At 38.5% G+C, this 19,778-nt stretch overlaps 2 protein-coding genes across 5 annotated transcripts; both read left to right on the top strand.

Moving 5' to 3' along the window:
* Positions 1-833: 833 nt before the first annotated feature.
* LOC126619042 (serine--tRNA ligase-like) lies at positions 834-5,075 on the top strand. Of its 3 annotated transcripts, XR_007621933.1 has the most exons (11): positions 834-1,072; positions 1,246-1,316; positions 1,950-2,111; positions 2,194-2,299; positions 2,471-2,664; positions 2,926-3,029; positions 3,121-3,304; positions 3,646-3,825; positions 4,094-4,308; positions 4,528-4,574; positions 4,700-5,075. XR_007621933.1 is itself a non-coding variant. In XM_050287301.1 (10 exons), exons 1-9 carry the CDS (start codon positions 940-942, stop codon positions 4,301-4,303), a joined length of 1,344 nt encoding a protein of 447 aa, XP_050143258.1. In that variant the 5' UTR covers positions 834-939; the 3' UTR covers positions 4,304-4,308; positions 4,700-5,075. The 3 variants fall into 3 exon arrangements, 2 of the variants coding, with proteins under 2 accessions (XP_050143258.1, XP_050143257.1); XM_050287301.1 differs by lacking the exon at positions 4,528-4,574; XM_050287300.1 differs by lacking the exons at positions 4,528-4,574; positions 4,700-5,075 and having other exon boundaries at positions 4,094-4,471.
* A 1,348-nt stretch (positions 5,076-6,423) lies between these two features.
* On the top strand, positions 6,424-19,132 carry LOC126619043 (serine--tRNA ligase, cytoplasmic-like). Of its 2 annotated transcripts, XR_007621935.1 has the most exons (3): positions 6,424-7,049; positions 7,357-7,699; positions 19,018-19,132. XR_007621935.1 is itself a non-coding variant. In XM_050287302.1 (2 exons), the coding sequence occupies exons 1-2, from the start codon at positions 6,978-6,980 to the stop codon at positions 7,564-7,566; spliced, it is 282 nt and encodes a 93-aa protein (XP_050143259.1). In that variant the 5' UTR covers positions 6,424-6,977; the 3' UTR covers positions 7,567-7,732. The 2 variants fall into 2 exon arrangements, 1 of the variants encoding a protein (XP_050143259.1); XM_050287302.1 differs by lacking the exon at positions 19,018-19,132 and having other exon boundaries at positions 7,357-7,732.
* Positions 19,133-19,778: the final 646 nt, after the last annotated feature.

Here is a 19,778-nt window from a genome sequence, read left to right as displayed (position 1 = left end):
GTGCGAGTGGCTTTCACAGGAACCTGTTGGATCAAAGGTGTAACAGGTGCTGCTACCGGAGGTGTTTGTTCATCTGAAATGTTGGACAAGGGCAAATGCACACTCTCAACATATTCAGTCACATTCACACTCGAGATAATCCCAAAGAGCGTATGTTGCCCATTAAAGACCAGGGATCATTTGAGAAATGCTTTTAAATGATTGAAAGCGCTTTTAGAGATAATAGTAACAGTTATGTGCTTCTTGTTGAAAGCACTTCAAGTGCTTTTTCATAATTAACTTATATTTTAGTAAGGTTTAGTTCAAAAACTATTTTATCAAAAAGTTTTTTGAGTCGTTTAAAAATACTTATCAAACGATCTTTGTAAACTTTGTGTTATTTTTTCATCAAACCATGTGAACTCCATATACTCGAAAGTGCCTAGCTTTTTATTAAAAGAAAACTTTCTTTAATTATTTTTATATGATACATTTTATTATATAAAATGAAATTTTATTAATTAGCATGAAAATTATTTATTTTGAATGAGGAAAATTTAGTAATCAAGTGAGTTTTAATTTCGATTCAAATGAACTAGTAAACAACTTGTATAAAACTAAAATCATTCCTACTTCGATTTCAGATAATTTAGTAGACAACTATAATGTGAATCTAATTATATTTTTTCCTCAATCCAATTTCTCCTTGATTTAATTTTCCTCAATATGATTACAGATTAGTAAACGAGTCATTAGTTGTTTCGGAAAAGATAAAAGACATGGGCTTTGGGAAACCTGGATTGACCCAAATCATGGGCCCAAAAAAACTAGGGTTTTAGGGGTAAACTACTCTCATTCAGTGACTGTTAGCCTGCGTTGTTCTTCTGCAAAGCTTCCAACTTTTTCCGATTCCAAAATTTCCATCCGCAGTCGCACACTCGCAATCGGAGGAAGAGAAAGATGCTAGACATCAATCTGTTCAGAGAGGAGAAGGGCAACAACCCCGAAATCATCCGGGAATCTCAACGACGCCGGTTCAAAGACGTTGAGATCGTCGACGAGGTCATCCAGCTCGACAAAGAATGGCGCCAGCGTAATCTTCCATCTCTCTATATATATCTATCTCTTTCTCCCTCTAAAACCTTGAGTTTTTCAAAAATGTCTATAAAAAATCTTGAGTTTTTCATAAGCATTGAGATTTGTTTTGAATGAATTTGATTAGGATTAAAGTATTGATTTTTGTGGTGAAATGATGTGAATTTTTAGGTCAATTCGAGCTCGAGAGCCTTCGGAAAGAGTTCAACAAGATCAACAAGCGAGTTGCTCAGCTCAGGATTGTGAGTATTTCGTCTCTCCGTTAATTTTATTATCTGAATGTTATCTTGATTATCGGGTAGTTTTACGAAAATGCATTATTAGGGTTCTTAATCCTGAATTTTTGGATTGTAATTACTTGTAAAAATCATATCTCGGTTCTCGGCGCCATTAAGTTAGGTCTGTTTCAGTATATTTTCCCACTAGGATTTGTTTGCCTTGATTTCCTGTTGCTAGTATAAATTACAGAACTTTGAGAATTTGTTTTCAGATCGTTGATTTTGAAAAATAAGTTCAATTGATTTTGAAATGGATTAGGAATTTGCTTAACTAGGGTTGGTGTGGTTGCATGGAATTGCAACGGTGATGTTGATGCTTACTTGAGTGTTCATATTAATATGTCTAATACTGCACTCGTAGGCATGTGAATGTAATGCAGACCCCTCTGCATATGCAGATATGAGAATGAGTGTGGAAACCTAGGTCACTAAACCATGAATAAGATTTTTATTCTCTCTCTTAAAGATAAGAACAGATTCTTATATGCCATCAAGTGCCGTTTGACTGAATTTGTTTTCTTTAAGTATGCATGTGTCTTATTGAAATATGAGTTTTTTTATTTATGGACTGAATGTTAAAAAAATTTGGATTGAAAGGCGGGAGAGGATGCAACTGAGGTGATAAAGGACACAGAGGACAATAAGAGGTTGGCGGCAGAGAAAGAAGTTGAAGTGCGAGAAGCTTTAACACAGTTGAATTCAAAATTGGAAATCGTTGGAAACCTTGTGCATGATTCGGTTCCCATCAGCAAAGATGAGGTAATGATTTGGCACATTGATTTTGCTTTTACCATTGCTCTATGTAATGCTTATTCTGATGTGGGGTTTTTATGTATTTTAGGAGAATAATGCTGTGGTTAGATCATGGGGTGACAAACGAGTGGAGCCAAAACTAAAAAACCATGTTGAGCTTGTTGAGCTTCTTGGGATCGCAGACTTGAAGAAAGGTATCGAGTCCATTCTGTTTCGGGGTCTATGGGGTTTGAAAAGAATTGAAAAAGTTATGGATGATTTTACATTTTTACTAAACATGGCATGGGAATATGGCATGTATAATCTCCAGATTTGCCTAGTTCTGCACTAGCCTGTTTTTAACTCAATCTGCTTAAAATGTATAGGCGCTGAAGTGGCTGGAGGTAGAGGTTTTTACCTGAAAGGTGCTGGTGTACGCCTTAATCAAGCTCTGATAAACTTCGGTCTTGATTTTCTTGAGAAAAGAGGATATACAGAACTGCAGACCCCATTTTTCATGAGAAAAGATATCATGGGAAAGTGCGCTCAATTAGCCCAATTTGATGAGGAACTTTACAAGGTAATTTCTGGTAATATTTGCCAATAGTTTTTGTTTTATAGGACCATATAGAGTTGGCACCAATGCTTTAGGTCGTATTTTGTGAAACTTTAACTTATAAATATATGGGCTTTGTTTCGTGTTAATTTGTTAAGAGACTAGAATTTTTTGGTATTGTGGATGTTTTTCATTCTAAAGTTTTAGTGAATCCATCATTGAAATCATATTTTCTATATTTGGTTTACCTAATGTGAGGATGACTAATTTATTTTTGTGGAACAGGTTACCGGTGAAGGTGATGACAAATATCTGATTGCTACAGCTGAACAGCCACTTTGTGCATATCATCTAGATGATTGGATCCATCCATCCCAGCTACCCTTAAGGTAGTAACATTCTGTTGGAAAATTCATGTATAAAAAAAGATGATATTTTTATTCTGTTCATTGATTTTTAGGTTTTTTTTTCTTTTCTCAGATATGCTGGATACTCATCCTGCTTCCGTAAAGAAGCTGGTTCACATGGTCGAGATACCTTGGGAATTTTTAGGGTTCATCAGTTCGAGAAAGTGGAACAATTCTGTATTACAAGCCCAAATGGCAATGACTCCTGGGAAATGCATGAGGAAATGATCAAAAACTCTGAGGAATTTTATCAAGCGGTATAAATTTATTCCCTGAGAACTTTCTTGTTTCCTTTTCATATTTTTTTATTATTTTGTCAAGTCTGGAAATGACTATTTAGTGACTCTGTCACTTTGGAGTGTCAAATGGCTTCTATAGCACATAGACCATACTTTTTGGTTTGTTTTTATTATATTTTTAGGGACAAAAATATTTAAATTGCATGTTTGCCATTGTATTGGTCAGAGAGATTGATGCAACATCTATCCCTGCTTTTTGTGGAAGAAAGTCGGATACTTTTTTATGGATAATGTGATGTGCATCTTCTGTTTATTTGTGTCATTTCTAAGGTTGATATTTTGAATTTTGTCACTTTCAGTTAGGGCTCCCCTATCATATTGTGTCCATCGTTTCTGGTGCTTTGAATGATGCCGCAGCAAAGAAGTATGATCTGGAAGGATGGTTTCCTGCATCTCAGACATACAGAGAGCTGGTTTCTTGTTCAAACTGTACGGACTACCAGTCAAGAAAGTTAGAAATTCGATATGGGCAGAAAAAGGTAGGTCCTTGGAAATCTGACATTATATCACATTTCTGATTACTGCGGACTGTACTCCTAATTAACGTAAAGATTTATAATTTGTGCCTCAGAAATTTAATTGAAAATAAGATGAATAATACTTTTACAGTAGGTCATATACCATTGAACCCTTTGCTCTGATCAAATTTAGGAAAAATTCTGTTCATATGGTTTTAATTGAACATATAATTTATGGTTACCTTTTGAAATATTGTATTTTACTCATTGTGCCCTTGTTCTTTTGTAGAGCAACGAGCAGACAAAGCAATATGTTCACTTATTGAACTCGACTCTTACAGCGACTGAGAGAACTGTATGCTGCATTCTCGAGAACTACCAGACTGAAGAGGGTGTAAACGTACCGAAAGTTCTTCAACCCTTCATGGGTGGAAAGGAGTTCCTACCATTCAAGGCCAAACCAGCCCCTGAAGTCAAAGGGAAGAAATCGAAGGCCTAAAATTCGTAATTTTTTCAGTCTTTAATGAAGAATAGATTAACAAGAGAAGTTCATGATACATGGCGTGCGTAAACTCTTCTGATGATTGTTTTGAGAAACCCTGAAACCCAAATTCCATGTCTTTATCTTTGATGTAATGAATTAAATATATTCAGATCAACTTGTTTTGTTTTGGTTTGTCCTACAAGATTCATATTTTGCCTTCTGATTTCTGATATGCACAGTTATATCTGATGAGGAGTATGCTTGCGCCGCAAGAAACCCTAATTACGTAATGTTTAACAGAGTTGATTTACGTTGAGTTTTACTTTGAACATTGAAAGGGTAAATTGTTCATACATTCTGCAGTCGCATCGCCCCCTTTCTGAAAGAAATCTATTTTTTCTTCTGCTGCAGGGTTCGCCATCGCCACCATGATCATTTGAAACAAGATCGTCAGGAATTCACATCAACGTCGATTCTCAAAGCGTTTGAAAAGCCGTTCTTCAACTTCGTCCGGGGATTCGGTTTGAAAAAACTGGCGATGATGTTGAAATGAAGAAATCAAATTTCTTTCCCAATCGCTTTTCCTATAAGCTGCTTTCAGTTTGCACCCGCATTGGAAATTTTGCGTTGTACAGGATAAATCGTGACAGCCTTTTGGAGCTTCATTTCTTTTTTATTATTTTTTTAATTTTATTTTTTAAAATGAAAGTATGAGTAGGAACTCGTACTTAAAATTTCTCAAAATTGTTCGTTGTCAATTTATATTAGTTCGTGTTTATAATCAGAACCGTTCATATTATAAATCACCCTGTAAAGATCGCTTCTGCAAAAAATCAATTACAACTAAGATTGTTTAGTCATCAAACTGTTTAAAAACAAATTACCGGTATTGGTAAAAGTATTATAAACCGTCTATGTATTTGCTACAATAGATTGACTAGATGACCTTAGTTTTAATCTTTTTTTTTTGCAAATATGATATTTACAGTGATTCATAGTATAGATGGTTTTAATTATAGACACAAAATTATGTGATTAAAATACTAAGAGTTTTGAGTAGGAGTTCTACTCATTTTTTAGTAGCCAAATATTGTTCAATTTTTTGCATGATTAGGATCAAAATCGTGGAAATTACTGTATTTGCAATCTTGCTTTGCTGTCGAAGTCAAAAGCGCGATGATTTTGAAGCATCAAATTTTAGATTATCTTTCTTGTCCACAATATGACATGGAGATTCCCATTTCCCAGCTCATATGATCTTGTCTATTTCCCTACTTTGTATGGTTGCTTCAATAATTTTATGTATTCAACATCAAAGCCACCCATAGTTTTGTTGATTGGAATTGAGCATGTATAATATGATTTTATATCCCTTTTCACTTTCACATTACACACGAAAAAGTCACGTGAAGAGAGTTTATATCTCCAGTTACATGTAAGAATTATTGCCGGGATTTGAAAAAAGTGTTTTATGAATATAATAGTAAGGCCATTTCGCTGAGCGAAGCTACGAGCCTATCCTTCTCGAGCCTACTTAAATATGTTACGGTTACAAGCCTAGCCTACTAAAATAGGGCTTTGAGGGGACAAGGGAAGGGAAGAAAACACAAAGATGGTCACTCCTTTAGGGTGTGTTTGGTACGCAGACGGAACGGAACGGAACGGGACGGGACGGAACGGGACGGGACGGAACGGGACGGGACGGGACGGAACGAAGGTGTAATTTTTGAAAAAGACATGGGGTATATTTGTCTTAAAATGGTAAAACATTGTGTTCCACAGACGTGGAACAAACCCGTTCCAGGGGGGGAGGTGGGACGCAAAAACACCCAAAATCTGTCCCGTGGAACAACCCGTTCCACCCATTTTTGGCGCACCAAACGCGGGACGGAACGCCTCGTCCCGTTCCGTCCCGTCCCGTCCCACGTACCAAACGCACCCTTAAGGAACATGACTCTTTCATTCACTTGCTCATGAACTTGCAGTTTTGCCAGAAACGACGAAGGGGCAAAGCTGTCTACGAAGCTTCGCCTCTTGCTTTACAGAAATTGTTAAGAACTGACTGATGATTAGATTCTCCCGGAACGCTAACTAAGCTAATAAATAGTATCATTTCCCTTCAATCAAATCAATAAGCTTGTATCATATTTGTTACTCTTAAAAGAACTTTTCCCAATAAAGCTATATGCTGGATATGATATTTATACTTTCGAATTTGCAGTAACAAAACTCACATTTACCAGAGGCCAAAAACATATAATTTCTTGTAAACCTATAAATCTAAGGTTCTCAAAATACATTGTGTATATATAAAAAAAGGATCCAAAAAGTACAAAAAATGTCTGAACTTTCCTGACAATATAGGAGCTTCTACTTCTACTAAGCAAGATATTTGTGTTGTTCTGGAAAACCTACCTATTGTGGAATGGGTCAGGAGAAGACGGCACTTTTCTGTTGCTTGTGGCAAAAAAACCTTCATGTGCTCCAATTGAGTTGAAAACTCGAGGCTTCCCCAGATTCTCCACCTTCTCGTTTAAACATCTAGCTCCGGATACGCCGTCGTCGCGCAAGCCGGAGATGCCCAAGAAAATCAACAGAAGGCCAATGGCTTGATTCCTTGTGATGAACATGGCTTCCGTAGATCAAAAAATGCTGTTTTTGTCTCCCTTCAGCTTCTCTTTAAGCAAAAATGCTGGCTTCTTGTTCAAACTGTACGGACTACCAGTCAAGAAAGTTAGAAATTCGATATGGGCAGAAAAAGGTATGTCCTCGGAAATCCGACATTATTTCACATTTCTGTTTACTGCGGAATGTACTCCTAATTAACGTAAAGATTTATAATTCGTGCCTCGGAAATTTAATTGAAAATAAGATGAATAATACTTTTACAGTAGGTCATATACCATTGAACTGTATGCTCTGATCAAATTTAGGAAAAATTCTGTTCATATGGTGTTAATTGAACATAGAATGTATGGTCTACCGTTTCCTATATAAAAAAACATAGAATGTATGGTTACCTATTGAAATATTATATTTTTACTCATTGTGCCCTTGTTCTTTTGCAGAGCAAAGAGCAGACAAAGCAATATGTTCACTTATTGAACTCGACTCTTACAGCGACTGAGAGAACTGTATGCTGCATTCTCGAGAACTACCAGACTGAAGAGGGTGTAAACGTACCAGAAGTTCTTCAACCTTTCATGGGTGGAAAGGAGTTCCTACCATTCAAGGCGAAACCGCCCCCTGAAGTCGAAAGGAAGAAATCGAAGGCCTAAAATTCGTAATTTTTTCAGTCTTTAATGAAGAATAGATTAACGAGAGTAGTTCATGATACATCGCGTGCGTAAACTCTTCTGATGATTGTTTTGAGAAACCCTGAAACCCAAATTCCATGTCTTCATCTTTGATGTAATGAATTAAATATATTTAGAACAACTTGTTCGGGCAAAGATTTCTCTGGATAACACTCCTTGGTCTTCAGCATAGCTCCCCAAGGGATTAGCACTTTAGATGTATATGTTTGGTAGTTGAGCTCTTGCTTGCCTGGTGTGCTACAATAAGAACTTAAAGTTAGTTCTAAAATGTGCCTTTGTGGGGCCTTAGGTGTAGGCCTTGAGGCTCGCAATCAAAACTAACTAAATGCTTAGGCGTGCCACTGCTATCTCAGTATAGCAGATGTAGAACAAGTGTGTTTTAAGTTGATCACTTGCGCCCCAAGTTACTCTAAATTCTTATTATCAAAGGATTGTCACATATGGGTTAAGTCTGTATTAAGTTCTTTTTCTTGCCTTGTAAGCAAGGACTTTTAGTTCATGGTCTTGTATGTTTGGATGAAGGGAGTCCAGAGCCCCTTAAATTATTTGTTTGATCCTAAACTGCTCTTAATGGAAACATATCCATTAAGCTAACCAGATCCAGATGCAAATGGGACTTTTAAAATAGAAAAACAAGTGGAAATAACTTGAATACATGCTGGAGAATGCATTAAGCAATAGATCTACTAATTTAGAAAACAAACAAAGAGCTTCGGGCAAGATTTCACCTTGTCTGGCAAGGTTGAACTTCTTGCAGTCATTTCTCTTTAACTTTACAGGGGTTATATGCTAAAAATGAATGGATGGTAAACAAGTTTACACGAGGGAATCAATACTACAACACTAAGGGAGGTAGCAAAGCTTTTATACTAGACAAGAGATAGCTTTTCTAAAGAATTATTGCTAAAAAGACTGAATCTGGGATGATTTCAGTTTTTTGGATGCAAATCTGGTTTGAGAGCAGAGTTTGTATGTTTGTTTGTCTGATTGGTTAAGTGTCTTTTGTCTCTGGGGTTTGTCTTCTCTTTTATAAACAATTTGGCCTGATTGTTGTCGCTTTTGCTCTTACCTGAAAGCACTTTGAGGGCAGTGAGTCATCAACTTTTTACTAGTAATGCCATTGGAAAATGTTCTTTGGCTGATAATAGGTCAGTCTCCATTACTTGTTGTTGATGCACAAAACCGGATGGGGTCTTGAAACAATGTAAATCAGACCGTAAATTTGTAAGAAAGTAAATAACACAAGATATATTGTGGTTCACCCCAATGTTTGGGCTACGTCCATACTGATATTGTATTTATCTGTTTGTGAGAGGATTGGGAGGGTGAGAGCCTCTGTATGGGAGGATCAGAGCTTTATAATGTGAGAGTGAGGCTTCTCTAAGGATGAAAGAGCTTTGCTCTGAATCTCAGAGCCTTTTGATTGTGTGGGTGAGGAAACCCTTTAATAGACCAAGGGCTCCTCCCCCTTTTTACATATTTGCCCCTTCATTTATTACATAATTACATTTGAGTCCCCTGAGTATTTATACGAGGTCTAAATACGGAAGCCCTAAGTATGGTGTAAACAGTAGTCACCCAAGTCTTCAGTCAAGATAGTCTTTTGGCTAGAGACTTGAAATTCAGTCCATGTGTGAGATGTCGTCTAGAACTGATACTCAATATGAGACGGTGCCCAATCTGAAATGATGCTCAACCAGAAGTAGCACATGTTGCGAGGTTGCTCTGCTTGTGGCTTATGTTGCATTGGTTGGTTCGGCTTGTAACGTTGAAGGTGAGAGAGTCCCTTTTATAGAATAAGGGCTCGCTCATCAATACATAAATGATGGGCTAGAGTTGATGCTCGCGGCGAGGCGGTTGCTCAACAGGTGGTGATGCTCTCTAATGATGGTGAGGGAGTCTCTTTTATAAAATAAAGGCTCGCTCCTCAATACATAAGTGATGGGTTAGGACTTAGAAGTGATGTTCGTGGTGAGGCTGTTGCTCAGCTGGCGGCGATGCTCTCTAATGAAAGTGAGGGAGTCCCTTTTATAAAATAAGGGATCGTTTTTCAGTACATGAATAATGGGTGCTTTCTAATGAAAGTGAGGGAGTCCCTTTTATAAAATAAGGGATTGCTCCTCAGTACATGAATAATGGGTGCTCTTTAATAAAAGTGAGGGAGTCCCTTTTATAGAATAAGGGCTCGCTCCTCAATACATAAAGTCCCCCAAGTATTTTTCATGAGGCCCAGTTGAGGCCCAATATATGGTACATAATGTAGTCCCCCAAGTCTTCAGTTAATAGGGTCTGTTGGCTGGAGACTTCAAATTAAATCCATGTATGGGCTGAAGTGGCGGTTGTTCGAAGGTGGTATTTTTATACCCTGCACTGAAGCTTTGTAGGTGAAGCTTTGCAAGTGAAGCTTCAAAGCTGGAGCTTTTGTAAATGAAACTTTTGAAGCTGGAGCTCTGTAAATGAAGTTTTCGAAGCTAAAGCTCTCGAAGATGGAGCTCTGTAAATGAAGTTTTCGAAGCTGATTGACATGAGTGATACTTATGAATGTTTATGTTGATTGACATGAGTGATGCTCATAGATGTTGGCATGAGTGATGCTCATGAATGTTGACATGAGTGATGCTTATGAATGTTGACATGAATGATGATCATGAATGTTTATGTATGATTGACATGAGTGATGCTCATAAATGTTTATGTATAATTGACATGAGTGATACTCATGTATAATTTTGGAGTACTGGACGTACTTTTGATCACCTAGTTGGTGATAATAACGGCAGGCTACCAAATAATTTTGGAGTACTGGACGTACTTTTGATCACCTGGTTGGTTATAATAGCGGCAGGCTGCCGAATAATTTTTTGTAGTACTGGACGTACTTTTGATCACCTGGTTGGTGATAATAGCGGCAAGCTGCCGAATAATTTTTTGTAGTATTGGACGTACTTTTCATCACCTGGTTGGTGATAATAGAGGGTCTGGCTCTTTTGGGCATATGGGCCTTCACCCTCCACACAACATTCTAGCCTATTATTTTGGGCTTGCTGTTTTTTTTTATTATTTTTTGTATGATCACATTCTGATGGGGTTATACAGATGTCTCCAAAAGATAAGAAAAATAAATCACATCATTCAAAAATAAAGGTTTCGACAGTTGTAGATCGTTGGTGCGTACTGCACCTACTGCGTATTGGGTTGTTACAGATCTTTTTCCATGTGCGTATTCCAGTGGCTTCTTCAAAAAAGTGGGAACATGCATGATGAAAGTTTTCTTTTTCAAAAGTTGATGGCATTTTCTACTCTGTCATCGTGCCAAGTTGGCTCTCTTAATCAACAAAGAGCTTGGGCTGCTATGCATTAATTGCTCCTTTTCCTGTCACTTTTTCAGAAAAGTGGGAACATGCATGATGAAAGTTGGTGGGCATCTTCTTTAGTGGTCGACAAGCAAAAGTAGCTTCAAGTGGTTTTGAATGGCAGCAGAAACACCACGACTCGTCGACGGACCTTTTCGCTGCTGGAAGGCAGAGAGCTCGCAGCGAGGGAGCTCGTTGCCTACTCTTGCATTTCATCAAATTTTATGCCTGACACAGACGATACAAAAACCATAGCATCTGGCTTTTGAGCTGTACTTTGGAGATCATATTCTTTGCCACATGGACTGACAAAACTACCCAACTCTCCATCAAGACCAAGCTTGAGCGAAACTTCTTGGCTAAAATCTGGATTTTGATCTTTCGGCCAAGAAATTAGCCAAAGCTCTGTGGAGTCGTTCATATTGATATCCAGAAGTGTTTCTTACTTAGGGCCTCCGTATTTAGCTCTCGTATAAATACTCAGGGGACTCAAATGTAATTATGTAATAAAGGAATAGACAAATATGTAATAAGTGAGGAGCCCTTGTTCTATAAAAGGGCCTCATCACCCTCACAAACGACAAGGCACACATCCCCCCTCATATTCAGAGCAAAGCTCTCACCTTCTTAATCCTCTCACAAACAGACAAATACAATATCAGTGTGGACGTAGCCCAAAATTGGGGTGAACCACGATACATCTTGTGTTATTTACTTTCTTGCAGATTCACGGTTGGATTTACGTTGTTCCAAGACCTCTGATTTTGTGCATCAACACTTGTCATTTCAATTATAGACATGTGGCTTGTATCTTGGCTGAGAATGCTTCAATTTGCTTCTGGGCTTAATGTTGGGCTTTGGGCAAGTCTCTCTTTTAGTTGGCATCCTTGGGCGTTCCTTCATTCAAGCCTAATGTTCAAATATTAACCCAAATAGTGCCCCCTTTAATCATTGTTGAGTCTGTAAATCGAGGCATTAATGATGATTCAACAGTTGTCGCATGCTTTTACTCGGGACTTGCACCATTTAAAACAGCCGTTGGTTAACTAAACCTTTGCACTAACCCACTATTTTAAACGTTAAATAATTGTCTACTATATAATCTTCACTTAAATCCTTTGGCTAAGTACCTTAGCAATTTTAATCCTCCGAGCTTCCAAAATCCCAGATTTCTCAAAACCCTTAGAATTCTCTTACTCTCAATTCTTACCCCTTATTCCCAATCTTATCATATTTCTTCCAAACTCAATGGCACCCAAAACTATTCAACATGCATATGAGTCATGCGAAGGGATTGCTACCATGCGCCATTTGCTCAACGGCTTTCATCGCCCTCGGACTAGCCTCAATACTTTTCTTTTCTTCGATGAAGAGGGAGTACATTCTCTAGGACCTACTTGGACCTCCAAGGTCCCTATTTCCATGGAAAACAACATGCCCAAGGCCAACTGGTTCACTCTCAACCCCGTACTTGGCTAAGTCGGGCATTTCGGCCTCCAAGTGGTCGAACCATCGTAGGGGTTTTCTTTTGATGAAATACGAAGGCTGGACTTAGTGGATAAACAATCTCGAGCCTACTTTCAAGCAAAAATGGATGAACAACAGCATATGTGAGCTGATAATGCTCTCTAAGACCACCGTAATTGCCAAGCCTGAGCTGCTGACCACAACTCTTCTATTCTGGAATTTGAGGACCAACATCTTCGATTTTAGAATGGGTCTCATGTCCCTGACCATTCTCGACATGGCTTAAGTCTTCAGGCTAAGGCCATCGGGCAGAGTCGTAGACGTCACCCATAATTGGTCTCCCTCTTCTCGCCCTACTGCTGAGAGCTCGGGCACATCTGATCTCATAACTCAGTTGGAGTACAACCCTGCTACTTTCAAAGATTATGGGACTTCCTTCACGAGCTTTATCCTTGTTGGAGTACTCCTCTAATGCCAACAAAGATTAAAAACATATGTACTTCTTGTTGTACTAGCTCAACAAGCATATATTCCCCAACAAGTCCAAGGGAGTAAAGGTTGAATGGATCCCTTTGGTGGAAGCTCTACATAATTTTGATGATGTGGCCACGTGCCCCTTTCTCCTTGCCCATCTCTACCATCTTTTGTTTGAAATGACTAAGGGTGAACTATTTGAAACCAACGTCAATGGGCCAACCTGGATGGTCCAGTTATGGTTGCAGTGGTACTTCCCCAAGCTTCGGGCACCCAACCTCGAGTTTCATAAAGGAGTGGCTCCTGCCCGCATTCTAGTCGAGGCTTCACCTACCAATCACTCCACATTCTCTTGTCTCTACTTCTTCAGAGTTTGCAAGACTCGAGCAGACTTGAAGTGGGGAGCTTTAGTACTAAGAAGATATCCTGGGTTTTCCGACCAAGCTTTCCATGATGCATTCGGGGAGGATGCCAGTGCCTTTTGCAAAGAGAAATTTATCAGTTGCATCCAGCAAAGGGATCTAGCATGGGGAGTAAGGAGTGACCGCTATGAATGCGGGCTAGAGGTTTATCATACAAACTTCTGCAGCATGCAGCTGGGCTTTGGACTCTCGTAATCATAGAAGCTCCCATTTCCTTGACCAGTCTCCCATCATTTCCACCTACATACCATTTCCGCCCGAGTTGGGCAGAATCCTTCTTGTGATTGGGGATACTACGCTCTTTGTTCTTCCCTTCATCCTGACATCACCACCTTTATAACTTGGCTGAGGAAGCCTAACCTCCACCCATTTTAGTATTTTGGCTTCTTTATCTTCTACCTCTTCCGAGGTTTCGTGGTTCCTGAATACCTCGAACAAGTTTTTTAGTTCAAAATCTCCTCTTAATCTTTGGAAAACATTTCTGGAAGTCTCATTCTTAGCTGCCCGTATTATGCTTGTGCGGGCTTCTTACTCTTTTTTCTCTCTTCTTCTGATAAACTCTTGATCAATAATAGCTCATGATGCTAGTACTTCTAGCTCACATTCACATTGATACTTATTACACAATACCAGCCATTTAACTATGGCTGCTTTGGGTTTATCGGGCAACTTGATAGCTCATTCTGTAGGCCTGTCAAATTGCCTTCTTTCTGCTTTTACTTCCCAAGTGACTTTTCATTTCCCTTTCTCAGCCCAAGTCAGGTTGATCATGTTTATTGGGGCTTCTGGGAAAGGATCCATGTCAACCATCATATTAGCATGGGGTTTTTCTAAGAGCAACTTTCCCTTGATTATAAGGTATTGTATCCAATCCACAAACTGGACACAGTTAGTTATGGAATGGTTGAAGGTATAGTACGGCTTGTAATACTTATTTCCTCTTAATTCTTCTGGTTTAGGCATCTTTTTGGTGTTGTCGGGCACAATTACTCTTGTCCGCACCAATTCTTCATAGATTTCTGAGGCCTTGGTTAAATCAAAAGAATAACTCTGTTATTTATGGGGCTTCATAGGGATAAACCCACCATCATTCATCACCACTTTCTGATCCTTGACTGGCTGGACTAACCTTTTTACCATTAAAGGTTTAAAGGGAGTGGTCATCTCTACTGCACACATTTCAATTCATTTTCCTCCATGACCATCACTTTCTTCTAGCTCTACCTTCAAACTTTACTTGGTGAATTGCAACTTTATTTTTATAGAATGAGGCACTTTAGATGAGTGTTTCAATTGTTGTTCTTCAACCAACAACTTCTTTTACTTTGTGGCAGCAATCACTAATTCTTGCAGCTCATTGAACTATACATCATAAAACTTTTTCCTCAAAGACAGCCTCAATGCCTTCTGAGCAATGGATATAAGTTGGGCATGATTGATAGGGAATTGGCACCTCATCCTTGTTTTTCTAAACCTCATCATGAAGTCTTCTGTAGACTCATGCACATATTACTTCACCTCAACTAGATCATTGATAGTCATCTCAGGCTCCACCCTATAAAACTGTTCATGAAAAGCCATCTCCATTTGCCCAAAGTTAGCAATAGAATTAAAGGGCAACAGAGAATACCACTGAGATGCTAGGCCAACCAATGAGTTCCCAAACAATCTTAACTTATAGTTAGGATTGTCTTCAAACACCACATAATGGTTGGAGAACTTGAAAATGTGATCTCTAGAGATGTTTGGACCCAAAATTACACCATCATTCCGAACAATCGAGGTCGTTGAATAAGCGAATATTAGACCGTTGGATGATAAAGTGGTTGAAATGAATTTTAGTTATTATTGAGAAATAGTATTATGATTTTAATCATGATATTATCTCTTAATATTAACTGGGACATTTAAACCTAATATTTGATATATCCAGAGGTTGTTTTGGAAAAGTTGATATGATGTGTCTTCAATTCGAATAAAGGGGATCATATAAATCCCCATATTCATGCAATCTCCTACGTGTCCTCTTTCTGATACAGAAGTGGTTGGTACAAGTCAAATTGACTTGGAATTCATGGATGGGGTTGTTACACATGATTTTTCTTGGAATATGGTGATTATACTAAGTTGATGAGTCAACATGCATACACGTGGAGGGCTGGGAGATGTGATCAGGTTGATATTTTTTGATAATGCATGATTGCACCTGGACAGTTTTTGTGGACAGATCAAGAGTTAAACTTGCATTTAAATTACTAGAGGCAGTGCCCCTTTTGTTGCCGAGTCCTGTTGAAATACATGGCTAAGAGATAAACTTGCATGCCTTGATTCCAGCACCGTAGAGGTCATCAGATAGGTTGTTGTATGCTAATTATTTGTATAAAATAAGAGTAATGATGACATCTAAAAGATAGGTTGTTGCTTATCTAGCTAATGAGTTTGAAAAGTCAAGGAGCAAATCCCATAGATCAATTTGAATGATATGCCTTGGCTTCTGATGCCGATCAAGTTCAATTCCGCAAATTAGAGTTGCAATTGGACTCTACAAAATTATCTGGCCGCGCTACATAACATTTGCTTCTATAAATACAGAACCACGCATATCATTGGGCCATCTCCAATTCAACACACAAATTGCCCTGCGTAAACCCTCGATCTAAGCAAAACCTCTTAACAACCTTTAGAATTTTTTATTTTCTTTTTTCGCCGACACATCTTCAGTTTGGATAAACAACACTGTGAAAGCAACCGGTGATACCTTCAGTTTGGATAGATAGCATTATTGTCGTAGAACCAGCCGATTACAGAACACCTTCAGTTTGGATAAATAGCACTGCTTCGAGGCCGACTAGTTATCTATCCAAGTCTCGGTTGAGAAAAACTTTCAGGTCTTTATTGGCAGAGGTCATCTCATTAACTTTTTCGGCGAGGTGGGGTGTTCCAGTTTACTAGGGCTTAGCACATTGAACGTTGAGTTGTTTTATGATTGGATACTCACAAGTAAGCTTTAGAGTTCGGCATTTTGATGGCCGAACCACATTTACCATCAAGACATATATCTGTTTTTTAGTATATGTGCCATTATACTCTAGTGTCGATTTGGCGTGCTTATACCCTTACAAATATAATCACTGTGACCAAATCTGGTGCCGACGATTTGTGAACTTCGCAAAATTAGTAGCCTTGTCTTCAGGCTCTAGAACCCAAAGGCCAAGACGTGTTCCTTCCTCAACCGCAATCGCAAGATCAAGAAGTCAGACGTGCGCTCAACGCAACATCAACACATTTTACTCATCGGCCGAGCTCAGTCGACGAGTTGACACGCCTCGCATCAACCGAATGACGTAGTTAGCTCATTAGTTACTCAGCCTGCGCGCCACGTAGGCTTGGTAGTTTTTAGGGACAACAAGAGGACACACTGCAATCTTCTCCACTAAAAGTGGGAAATCCAGGCATCTTCTTAGTTCGGCTAACTCTTTTCTGAGTTGCTGGTTGGCTGTATTATTAAGCGGGGTATGAGGAGGTTCCCACTTCGGGCTACGATCATTACCCGAGAAATTTTCCTTTTTTGGTTTGGGCTTCCTCTATCTGACCCCTCATTCCTTATTAGCCAATGGTGGTGGCCTATAAGGAGGTGGTTTGTTCACAATTCTGAGCTCACCTTTCCTGCTGGATTCTCTGATTAATTAGGGCATCCCATACTTTTTTCTTTCTTGCCCTCTCTGCCCCCTACTATCTAATGAAATAATATGGGGTCGAGCAATTCTGTTTCCAGGATTTCCTCTAATATTGGCTGAATAACTCCGGATCCTTCATTATTTTTCCCTTTATCCTTCTTTTCCTCAAGCAAAGGAAATAGGGGAATAATTGGTTCTTTCTCAGGGTTTGCCTCTCTCATTATTTCCCTAGCATAACCATTTTTTGGAGTAGAGTACTCCGGATCTAATCTTTTTTGTAGACTCCCTGTTAAGGAACAAAGTCTACTCACTTTTCCTCTGGTTTCCAGAGTAATCTTTTCCATACTTTTCAACACTTGCACCATGGTGGCTTGTAAGTCTTCATTAGTCACCTTTCCTCCTAACTTCTCAGATGAAGTCGTGTTTTCCAGAATAACTAGTCCTCGTAGGGAGGGGAAATCTTTTGGATGATCTGTCATGCTTGATCTTGGTAGATTTCTGTGTTCCACCGGAAGGTTCGCTTATTCTTTTTTCTTCTTTGCATACAAGACTAAATTGGTCCCACCAGACGTGCCAAAACTATGTTCGAGCAAAGATTTCTCTGGAGAACACTCATTAGACCTCACCACAGCTCCCCAAGGGATTGACATTTTAGATGTATATGTTTGGTAGTCGAGCTCTTGCTTGCCTGGTGTACTGCAATAAGAGCTTAAAGTTAGTTTTGAAAGGTGCTTTTGTGGGGTCTTAAGTGTAGGCCTTGAGACTCGCAATCAAAACTAACTAAATGCTTAGGCGTGCCACTGCTATCTCAGTATAGCAGATGTAGAACAAGTGTGTTTTAAGTTGATTACTTGCGCCCCAAGTTACTCCAACTTCTTGTTATCAAAGGATTGTCATAGATGGGTTAAGTCTGTATTAAGTTCTTTTATTTTTCCTTGTAAGCAAGGACTTTTAGTTCATGGTCTTGTATGTTTGAATGAAGGGAGTCCAGAGCCCCTTAAGTTATTTGTTTGATCCTAAACTGCTCTTAATGGAAACATATCTATTAAGCTAACCAGATCCAGATGCAAATGAGACTCTTAAAATAGAAAAACAGGTGGAAATAACTTGAATACATGCTGGATAATGCATTAAGTAATAGATCTACTAATTTAGAAAACAAACAAAGAGCTTCAGGCAAGATTTCACCTTGTTTGGCAAGGTTGAACTTCTTGCAATCACTTCTCTTTGAATTTATAGGGGTTATATGCTAAAAATGGATGGATGGTAAACAAGTTTGCACGAGGGAATCGATACTACAATACTAAGGGAGGTAGCAAAGCTTTTATACTAGACAAGAGATATTTTTTCTAAAGAACTATCACTAAAATGACAGAATATGGGATGATTTCAGTTTTTTGGATGCAAATCTCGTTTGAGAGTAGAGTTTGTATGTTTGTTTGTTTGATTGGTTGAGAGTCATTTGTCTCTGGGGCCTGTCTTCCCTTTTATAGACAATTTAGCCTGACTGTTGTAGCTTTTGCTCTTGCCCGAAAGCCCTTAGAGAGTAGTGAGTCATCAACTTTTTACTAGTAATGCCACTAGAAAGTGTTCTTTGGCTGATAGGAGGTTAGTCTCCATTACTTGTCATTTCAATTATAGACACGTGGCTTGTATCTTGGCTGAGAAGGCTTCAATTTGCTTCTGGGCTTAATGCTGGGATTCGGCCAAGTCTCCCTTTTAGTTGGCATTCTTAGGCTTTCCTTCGTTCAAGCACAATATTCAAATATTAACCCAAACACAACTTGTTTAGTTTTGGTTTGTCCTACAAGATTCATATTTTGCCTTCTGATTTTTGATATGCACAGTTATATCTGGTATGGAGTATGCTTGCACCGCAAGAAACCTTAAATACGTAATGTTTAACAGAGTTGATTTACAGAGAGTTCTACTTTGAACATTGAAAGGGTAAATTGCTCATACATTATGCAGTCGCATCGTCCCATTTCTGAAAGAAATCTATGTTTTCTTCTGCTGCAGGGTTCGCCATCGCCACCATGATCACTTGAAACAAGATCGTCAGGAATTCACATCAACGTCGATTCTCAAAGCGTTTGAAAAGCCGTTCTTCAACTTTGTCCGAGGATTCGGTTTGAAAAAACTGATGATGATGTTGAAATGAAGAAATCAAATTTCTTTCCTAGTCGTTTTTCCTATAAGCTGCTTTCAGTTTGCGCATGCATTGCAAATTTTGCTTTGTACATGATAAATCTTGAAAACCTTTTGAAGCTTCATTTCCTTTTTTTTTTTTTATTTTTTTTTTTTTTAAGATGAAAGTATGGCGGTATTTGTTTATGGCTTTTTTTTTTAAATAATAGAGGTATTTTAATATCACCTGTAGGTGATGCTTCAATAAAAAAACAATAAAATTTGGACCTGTGAAATTACATTATCACTACTACAAAAGGGTCTTATAGTGTTAGTAGGTGGCGTCGGTTTAATATAATATAGTGGCGATAAGACAGTTGCGACACTAACTGAAGATGACGTCGGATTTACTGTCGCTTATAAGTGTCATAAAATGTCTACGTCCCTTTTAAACCGACGTAAACATTTAATTTCGCTTATAACCGACATATATTTTAATAATTTTAAATACTAGCGTCGCTTTAAACAAAACAGTGTCGCTTTTAAATGACATAAAGTATTGGTGTCATTTTTAAGTGACACAAAGTATTGTTTATAAATATTTTAAAGCATGCGTCGGTTCTAAGCGACATAGATTTTAGTTTTTTTAAATA

Source organism: Malus sylvestris, chromosome 4 (genome assembly GCF_916048215.2).
Source record: "Malus sylvestris chromosome 4, drMalSylv7.2, whole genome shotgun sequence".
Lineage (NCBI taxonomy): Eukaryota > Viridiplantae > Streptophyta > Magnoliopsida > Rosales > Rosaceae > Malus > Malus sylvestris.
Note: the sequence above shows the minus strand (reverse complement) of the source record. Positions and strands in the feature narration are given on the sequence as shown.